Source organism: Thamnophis elegans, chromosome 13 (assembly GCF_009769535.1).
Source record: "Thamnophis elegans isolate rThaEle1 chromosome 13, rThaEle1.pri, whole genome shotgun sequence".
In the NCBI taxonomy this organism is placed as follows: Eukaryota; Metazoa; Chordata; class Lepidosauria; order Squamata; family Colubridae; genus Thamnophis; species Thamnophis elegans.
In genome coordinates, this window is record NC_045553.1 from 21,034,699 (window position 1) to 21,044,570 (window position 9,872).

Consider the following 9,872-nt stretch of genomic DNA (forward strand, 5'->3'; position numbering starts at 1 on the left):
TTCAGAGAGGATTTCAACTCTGCTCTTGCCTGCCATCATGAAAAGAAAAAAAAATGTAAAAGGAAAAAGGCAAGAGTCAGGCTGGGCTAGTTGCTGCCAGAGTCACCGTGTGGATGACTCTTCTTAACTGTTTAAAAAAGCCTCTAAAAAACTGCCCTCTACAGGAGGCAGGAGAATGACGCGCCTCATTACATCAGGAAATTTTCGGCTTTTAACCCTTGCTTAGCTCTGCTCGAGTGATCATAAAGTCAGACTAGATAAAGCATCTTGCCTCCTCCTGTAGTTTTTTAGAGGCTTTTTAAAACAGTTAAGCACTAAGCAGAGTCATCCACTGTGACTCTGGCAGCAACTAGCTCAGCCTTTTTCCTTTTACATTTTTTTTCTTTTCATGATGACAGTGGTGAGGCCCTGCCTCCCCTGCCTTCCCTGACTGCACGTCCTGCCCCTAACTATCAGGGTCCTCATTTACCAATCTTGGAAGGATGGAAGGCTGAGTTGATCTTGAGCCTGATTGGAATCGACCTGCCTAATTGCAGGCAGCCGGCAGTCAGCAGAAGTAGCCTTCAGTATTGCACTCTAACCACTGCGCCACCACGGCTCGTGTGTGTTTGTGTGTGTGTGTGTGTGTGTGTGTGTGTGTGTGTGTGTGTAGAAATATAGAGAGACTCATTTTGTGTCCGATTATTTTATTAGAATTTTGTACTAAGTTGCATAAGGCATCGCATACTTTGATTAGTAATTATTTAGCATTCCAAGGCATGGGCACAAGCTACATATAATAATCGGCTAGGTTTTGTTCCCCCATGATCTCCAAGGGGGTTGGCAGGGATTGGGAACAGAGGTGATAAAAGCGGAACAGGGATTAACAATGGGACAGCAAGTATCACCACAGAATAGTTTCTGAGGAAATAATTTCAAAATTTGCTTCATTTGGAGGCTGACACTGTGACGTCCATCGACTTCCTCCTACCCCTGCTGACCATGGATGTCCATCAATCCAGGTTTTTACCTGAAAGGATAGGAGATGAGAGGAGGAAAAGGAAGAAAACATCACCATATGGACGGCCCGGAACCATCCAGGCCCATATACGTACCTTCTCAGCAAGTTCTTGGGTCCTTAACCAAATAACAGAGTCGGAAGGGACCTTGGAGGTCTTCTAGTCCAACCCCCTGCCTAGGCAGGAAACCCTACACCACTTCAGACAAATGGCTATCTGATCTCTTCTTAAAAACTTCCACTGTTGGAGCATTCACAATTTCTGGAGGCAACTTCTGTTCCACTGATTCATTGTCCTCACTGTCAGGAAATTTCTCCTTAGTTCCAAGTTGCTTCTCTCCTTTACTACTGCTGACTGCTATGTTTTCTGTTCCTCCTGATTTTCCTGAGATCTTTCTCCCAGGAGGCCACATTATCATCACTTTCTGACTGCTGTCAGTTGCTATAAATCAGGTTTTTGCCATTTATTTTAAGTGCTTTCCCGCATTTTGCTCCCGTGATCAGTCGTATGTGATGATGATAATGTGGGAGAAGGAGAGCAGAATGAAAGCCCAAGAATTCGAGAGAAGGGCAATCCCGCCCCGGGCAAACATGAGGAAGATGGGAAGACTTCACGAAGTAATTATGAAAGGCCATAAGGGAAAGGCAACTGCCCCCCCTTCGCCCCCCCAGCACTTCCATTCTCTGTGCCAGGACAGCATAGAATAGAATAGAATAGGGAATAGAATGGAATGGAATAGAATCAAATCGAATGGAACAGAACAAAACAGAATAGAGTAGAGTAGAATAGAATAGAAAATAGAAAAGAATAGAATAGAAAAGAATAGAATAGAATATAGAGTATAATATAGAATAGAACAGAACAGAATAGACTATAGGATAGAATAGAATATAAGATAGGATAGAATAAGGAATAGAAGAGAAGAGAATAATAGAATAGAATAAGGAATAGAATAGAATACCATAAAATAATAGAATAGAACAGAAAAGAATAGAATAATAGAGTTGGAAGGGACCTCGGAGGTCTTCTAGTCCAACCCCCTGCCTAGGCAGGAAACCCTACACCACTTCCGAGAAATGGCTATCCAACATCTCCTTTAAAATGTCCAGTGTTGGAGCAGGACAGTGGCAAGATGTAGGAATGGACACCATAGCATTGTGTTTCTCAACCACCGGGAGTTTGAAACAGGTGGACATCAATTCCCAGAATTCCCTGCCCAGCCAGCATTGATCCTGGGAGAATTCGAAGAGGTTGAAGGTTGCACAACTGAAAATGGCCAAAGATGAGAAACCTATAGCTATAGTAGGGGTTCCCATCCTCCCCGGGCCACAGTCCAGTACTGGATCACAGCCCATTTGGAACTGGGCCACGCAAGCAGCAGCTGAGTGCACACACCAGAGGTTGTATTCAGCAGGTTCTGACCAGTTCTGGAGAACTGGCAGTGGAATTTTTGAGTTGTTCGGAGAACCGGTAAATACCACTTCTGGCTGGCCCTGCCCCATCTATTCTCTGCTTCCTGAGTCCCAGCTGATTGGGAGGGAATGGGGATTTTGCAGTATCCTTCCCCTGCAACACCTACCAAGCCACGCCCACCAAGCCACACCAAGCCACACCAAGCCACACCACGTGCATTAAGCCACACCTACAGAACCGGCAGTAAAAAAAATTGAATCCCACCACTGCCACACACGCATGCAGCTCCATGTGCGCCAGTGGTGGGCACTCACACATGTGTGTGAAGCTGAATTTGTGTGAGGGGTGGGTGTGCCCATTTAACAACAGAAACTTTGGGCTCAATTGTGCTTGTGAGTTGAGGACTACCTGTAGGGAGCGTGCCAGCTCCCTTGTAGAGTTGGAGCCATATCACTGCCTCATTTGAATTCTCTGCTCATCCATGTAAATGTGGCCAAGAAAACCGCTTCCAGGAATGTATCGACATATGCAAACCAAAGGAGTTGCTTTTCCTGAAAAAACCACTTGTGCAATATGTCTCAACGGAAGGGAAGTGACTCAATATTGGTGAGTCCTACCTACAGACATGCTGCTTGAACATGGCATATTAATGACTGGAAAGACAGCTCGTTCCAACATCTATGGCATACTGTCCCTACCAACACTCATCAAGAGGGAGTTGACTGATGTTGGGTAACCATCTTCTGGGAAAAGGAATTCTAAGCAGTGGTGGGATTCAAATGAATGTACTACTTGTACTGTGGGCATGGCTTGGTGGGCGTGGCTTGGTGGGCATGGCAAGGGAAGGATACTGCAAAATTCCCATTTCCTCCCAATCAGCTGGGGCTCGGGAGGCAGAGAATAGATGGGGGCGAGGCCAGCCAGAGGTGGTATTTGCCGGTTCTCCCAACTACTCAAAATTTCCGCTCCTGGTCCTCCAGAACTGGTCAGAAACTGCTGAGTCCCAACTCTTATTCCAACTATCAATTCCATTGTGGACCCAGGAATTAGTGCTGGTATCTGCTAGATGTGTTGGATAAAGTTCATCAAGTAGTGAGATGGTTTGGGGGGCTTTGAACTATGTCCCATAGGGGATTTTTCAGGAGGCCACTGGACTTTCTTGTTTTTTTTTCTTTGAAGACATTTCACTTCTCATCCAAGAAGCTTCTTTGACTCTGACTGGATGGTGAAGAATGGAAGGATTTATATTCCTTGCAGACAGCTGATCATTTGCATCTTTTTAGAGGTTCTTTGAGGCCCCTTGGAGGTTAACCTGTGTCCTCAGGGTCACCTGAGTAGTGCAAACAGTTCTTATAATTGGCAATTTTTCCTCTGAGAATCCATTCCTACTCCCACACCATTCCAAGGTCTTCATCCCAAATTGGATAGCTAAAAGTCTCCAAGTGCTTCAAGGACCCTCTAAAAGGATGCAAATGATCATCTGTCTGCAAGAAGCATCAATCCTTCCATTCCCCACCATCCTGTCAGAGCTGAAGAAGCTTCTTGGATGAGAAGTGAAACGTCTTCAAGTAAAAACAAGAAACTCCAGTTGCCTCCTGAAAAAGCACCTTTGGGACAACCAGGACCTGGAGGATGGAAAATCTCTACAGACCTTTTGTTCTGAACTATGGGAATTCCTGTCCAGCATATCTGAAAAGCAACAGGATAAGTGTGTGTGTGTGTGTGTGTGTGTGTGTGTCTGTGAATGTGTGTAAGTCTGTTGCTGCTGAGAAGTGTGCCTTGTATCTTCTGAGGTTTGAACTGTATCCAGGGGTAATACAGGGGTAAAGTCCAGCAGGTTTTGACAGGTTCTGGAGAACCAGCAGAGGAAATTTTGAGTAGTTCGGAGAACCCGCAAATGCCACCTCTGGCTGGCCCCAGAGTAGGGTGAGAATAGAGATTTTGCAGTATCCTTCCCCTGCCATGTCCACCAAGCCACACCAATCCCACCAAGCCATGCTCACAGAACTGGTAGTAAATACATTTGAATCTCACCACTGCTCTAATATCCTTGTCTGCTACTCACCTAAGTGTAGAAGATAGGGATGTGTTTGCAGAGGATGTTTATGGTGGTTCCGAGACCTGAACGATCCACTTGGGATGTGAAGAATTCTTCTTGTGCTTTCTCTTTCTCCTTTGGCATGAGATGCATGACAGACAACTTGGCCTACAAGAGAAGACAACCACATAGCTGGACCCATCCGTTCCTTTGGTTGGAAAGAAGAAAAGGTGAGTAGATCTGACTCCACAGGTTCCCGCTCAGGACTCTGTGGGACAATTGTGATCTTTTCCTCACTGCAAATTAACTGAGTTTTCTCTCCATTAATGCTGATGTTTGCTGTGTTATCTTGGAGCCTTTTCTTCACTTATCAGGGTTCCCGTCCTTACCTGGAATTCCTTGAGGAGAGTATCTAGTCCTTGGATATTTTCCTTATCCATCCTGGTTAGGTAACAGGCTTCTTGGTGTTCAGGCTTGTAGCCAATCAGCAGCTGTGAACAAGGCATTGAGATTCACTTAAACTCAGTTTATTCCTTGAAGTACATTTCTGCAGCACCTACGCCGACTGCAAAAGTTCAGCATCAAATTTTGTCCAAGCATTAAATTGCCTTTAGTAAAGCATTATGTACCTGCATCCTTTTAGCAGCTAATAATGCAATGCTGGTTTTTGTGACAGCTGCTGTGTGTTTGCTGCTAAAAGTTATCTAATATTTCTTGGTAGGAATTTAGCAGGATGGGGCAGAGTCTGAAACTGAGAATGCTGGAGCAATGAGCCCATAATCCCTTTTCGGGTGGAGTCTGGTCAATAGAATGGAACTGAGTGTTTACTGGCTGGATGCCTTTCTTGTTGCCAATGCAGAGTTATACTCAGCAGTTACATTCTCATCGTTCCCAAAGAGAGAAATATCTGCATCTACCTAGGATCGAGCTCACAGACTCTTGATTGAAAGGCGGGAACTCTACCTCTAGGCCACGGCACCACTCAATGAGAATACTAGATACAAAATCAGACGACCTTCTAGGACAGTGTTGGTGAACTTTTTCGGCACCAAGTGCCAAAACAGGAGCATGCCTGTATTCCTGACCCTAGGGGGCGATGCTCATCTCCGTTTCAAAGCCGAAGAGCCAGCGCTGTCCAAAGACGTCTACCCGGTCATGTGGCCGGCATGACTCAATGCCGAAGGCACGCGGAACGCAGTTACCTTCCCACCTAAGATGGTTCCTATTTTTCTACTTGCATTTTTACCTGCTTTCGAACTGCTAGGTGGGACAAGTAACAGGAACTCACTCCGTTACATGGCACTAGGGATTCGAACTGCCGATCTTTCTGATCGACAAGCTCAGCGTCTTAGCCATTGAGCCACCGCATCCGTGCTAGCCTTCCATAGCTCTAAATGGTCCATTTCAGCTTCTTGTGTGCAGAATAAATCTTACTGTTCTTCCATCCAGGTAATACCTGGGTTTCTTTTTTTCTTTCGTAGCTGCCACTCACCTTGGCAAAATCATAAATGATGGTGGCTGGGTTGTGGATCCCATCATCCACATAGTAAGTGGCGACTTCTTCCTTATCCATGGAGAACTTCAGCTGGGATTCTTCTCCATCCAACTCATCAATGGTCATGTGCAGAAGCTTCATGGAGTAGAAAGAGATGCATTTGGCTCGCTTGCAGCAACCACTACTAGAGTGTTATATCAGGTGGGAGGCGATACAAGACCGGACAGGAGAGGTGACCCAACCCTTAGGGTGCATGGCATCCTCCTGGCAGTGTTCTGACCCAGCTCCCCAAACACCTCAAATCCTCTGTAGTTAAATCAATGATTCCTTTATTAGGACCGCCGGCATCCCCGGCAAAAAGTTTCTCTCTCACAGCAGGCTAACAAGTCCATCTGGCAGGGAGGTGAAAAGTTGTCTGCCACATCTATTCATCCCTGCCCCCTGCCTTTTATCCCCAGAGCTAGGGTGGATCTTCACTGGCTCTTCCGTCCCAAGGACCGGCCCATAGATTTCCACTGCTCTCCTCTCCTCTGTCTTCTGTGCATCTGTGCGTCAGGCACTGGACATAGATGTTCCTCCTCTTCCTCATCAGCCACCTCCAGCCTTGGGGGCTCTTGACTCTCCATCTGAGGGCTGATGGACAGCCCAGGCTCCCCCGCTCTCTCTCCCCCAACTCCATTCCCTCTTCCCCCTTGGTACTCCCAGATTTCCTTGATGCTGACCCTGACTCCCACGCCTCTCCCTCTGATTTAGCTGCTGGAGGGGGTAGTGGCTGACAGGTCACAACAGGCAGCCTCTCTAATGGGAGAGCTGCTGTAGGTTATTGGCCAGGAAGATTGGAAACAGAGGAGTGCTGCTATTGTTAATTATTTTGGTTGTTCTATTATTTCAGTGTTTTTTAAGGAACCAACCGGATGGAGAGCAATTTGTACATGTATCTGAACTGTGATAATGGGAGAATCCAGGGCCGTGCTGGTAAATGCAGAAGAACCAGCTGTGTGGTTGTCTCTGCACTGTTGGCTGTGAAATTTGAATTTGGCTCAGCTTTGCTTTTAAACAGCTCACAAAATCCCTGAAAATGTAGCCACCAGCTCTCCTGAGTGGGTGCAAGGCAGCCCCAGAACCCATCTGGGTGCCTCCTGGTGCAGCTTCCCTCACCTCTCCTGCCAGCTTTGGATGCTCCCACTAGGCCAACCCCAGGGGAAAAGAGCCCCTCCCCAGCCCAGTCTCCTGGGGGCCCAGCCCTCCCCTACTTACGGCCTCCGTATGCGCCTGGGTGATGTAGAGCCCCATCAGCAGAGCCCCCACGACAACCAGCACCACAATACCCACAATCACCAGGACGATCAGGAACCTCTTGATGTTCACAGGGCAGCCGATCATTTTGGGCAGCTGGCACAGCAGTCGTGGGAGGCAGCAGCACAGCTGGCAGCAGCAGTCGCAGCTTGGAGGGCAGCAGCAATCGCAGCTCGGGGGGCAGCAGCAGCTGGGGCAGCAACAGCAGTTGGTGCAGGAGTCACAGCTGGGGCAGGAGCCACAACCACAGCAGGGGCAGCAGCAGCCCGGACAGGAGCCGCAACCTGGACAGGAGCCGCAACCTGGACAGGAGCCGCAACTTGGACAGGAGCCACATCCTGGACAGGAGCCACAGCCACAGCTAGGGCAGAGACCACAGCAGCCCCCAAACTCTGGATCCAGGGCATGGTAGGCCTGTGGAGATAGATGAAAGAGGAGAGAGAGAAAGAGAAAGAGAAAGAGAAAGGAAAGAGGGAGACAAGAGAGAGAGAAGGAAAGAAAGGAAGGAAGAAAGAAAAAGAAAAGAAAGAAAGAGGAGCGAGAAAAAAAGAAAGATAGAAAGAGAGACAGAGAGGCAGAGAAAGGGAGACAGAGAAAGACACACACACACACACACACAGAAAAAGACAGATGCAGAGAGACACAGAGAGAGAGGGGGGGAGGGAGGGAGAAGAAGAGGGAGAGCAGACAGACACTCAGATACACACAGAGAGAGAGAGAGAGAGAAAGAGACAGAGACAGAGAAAGGGAGACAGAGAGAAAGAGAGAGAGAGAGAAATTATGGGAGATTCACAGGTTGGAGGAGATGGTCATTGGCATTGCCAGAGTGAAAGGGGCTCAGGAAGGAGGGTGAGGCAAGGCTGTGACGGAGAGAGTCACACAGTGGACATTGCTCCATTGTTGAAACCCAGAGCAGTTCCCCATGAGACCTGGGAGGTCTGTAGGGGAGGACAATTGGTGTGGCTCTGCTGCTAGATTCTCCTTAAATGAGAAGATGCTACCTGCAGGAATGCCCTGAGTGTGTGGGCGAGCGACTGGCGAGGTACCGGTTCAGGGGCATGGCCAGCCTGCTGGTATTACCGGTTTGGAAAGCCAGCCCCAATTTTTACTACCACTTCGGCAGAACCAATCTGAACCGGTAGGAACCCATCTCTGCATGAGCCACCTTTGGACCACCAAGGACTTACTCAGCAAATTGGAAAAACAGGTAACAGACGGGAAAAAATCATCCGTCTAAAATGCACTTAATTAAAACTGGTGGGAGAGATCAAAGAGGCGGCCATCTCTAATAGCCGCTGTAGCTCATCACAATATTTGCTTGGTCTGAAGATTTCCAAAGCTCTAATATCTATTTCCAAGGTGTAACTCAAGGAATTCAGAGTTAATTATAATCTCTGAGATAGGACTTGTAACTTTGAGCCTCCATCAAGAAATCCTGAATAATATTTCCCGCATCTAGGGACAGACAAGTTTTTAATTGGGCTTTTTATAGTTGGGACTTCTTGCCAAGGAACCTGCTCAGATGCAGGTCCCAGATGCTCAGATAAATTCAGGCACTTATTTAAATTTGAGCCTCTGCAATTTGGCAGAAGAAAATACAAAGGGAAGGAAGTGTAGTAAGGTGGCAAAGGGACTCACGGCTGATGGTGCTTTGAGTAGAGTCTCCTTGGTGACAATTTCTATCTTCTCCTCCATCTCCATCCCTGGGCTCTCTCCTCAACATGCGGTCTACCCCTCGCCAGTTACTGAAGTGGAAAGAATCAAACTTATATATATACACACACACACACACACAGGAAGACTACTGAAAAGGAGAAGGGAGTGGTCTCCCCTCCCATTTCTCTGGCTATGAAATGGACCTTCTCTTGGTTGGTTGGACTTGAGAACTTGATTCTCTGCTGTTCTATCCTTCTCAGCCAAGTTTCTGAGATGGGGCCAACATATTGTGAAACATGCATGGATGAAGGCCTTATCCTTCAAAAAGCTCTTGGCAGAGTTGAGTGGACACTTGTCCCCAGTGGATGGTCCTTGTAGCCCAAAAAGTGGCAAATATTAGGGAGCCAAACAAAAGTCTTGTGAAGGGCACTCCCATCCTTGTGGTAAGAAATGGCCTCTCTCTCGTCTATCTCCTCAGCTCACTTTGTTTTGCTACACACAATATTATTTTGGGGGATGGGTAATCTAGCGGGGTCTGGGAAGGTTTGAAGCAAGTAGGTAGTATAATTAACTGAGTTGAAAGGGACCTTGGAGGTCTTCTAGTCCAACTCCTTGCTCAAGCAGGAGACCCTGTGCCATGCTAGACAGATGGCAGACCAGTCCCTTCTTGAAAGCTCCCAGCGATGAAGCTCCCACAACTTCTGAAGGCCAGCCATTCCACTGAATAACAGATGTGGAATGGGACCTTGGAGGTCTTCTAGTCCAACCCCCTGCTCAAGCAGGAGACCCTATGCCATGCCAGAGAGATGGCTGTCCAATCTCTTCTTGAAAGCTTCCAGCGATGAAGCTCCCAAAACTTCTGAAGGCAATTTCTGTTCCACTGGTTGATTGGTCTCACTGCCAGGAAATCTCTCCTTAGTTCGAGGTTGATTTCATCTATGATTCCTTTTTGTTCTGCCTTTAGGTGCTTTGGAGA

The 9,872-nt window shown here is 47.4% G+C and overlaps 1 protein-coding gene across 2 annotated transcripts; it reads right to left on the reverse strand.

Annotated features, from left to right (window-relative positions):
* Positions 1-675: 675 nt before the first annotated feature.
* Positions 676-8,974, reverse strand: LOC116516445 (pulmonary surfactant-associated protein C-like). 2 transcript variants are annotated; one of them, XM_032228924.1, is made up of 6 exons: positions 8,879-8,974; positions 7,202-7,654; positions 5,942-6,079; positions 4,839-4,940; positions 4,477-4,617; positions 676-1,009 (listed from the first exon to the last, which is right to left on the reverse strand). In XM_032228924.1, exons 1-5 carry the CDS (start codon positions 8,939-8,941, stop codon positions 4,477-4,479), a joined length of 897 nt encoding a protein of 298 aa, XP_032084815.1. In that variant the 5' UTR covers positions 8,942-8,974; the 3' UTR covers positions 676-1,009. The 2 variants fall into 2 exon arrangements, with proteins under 2 accessions (XP_032084815.1, XP_032084816.1); XM_032228925.1 differs by lacking the exon at positions 676-1,009 and having other exon boundaries at positions 4,475-4,617.
* Positions 8,975-9,872: the final 898 nt, after the last annotated feature.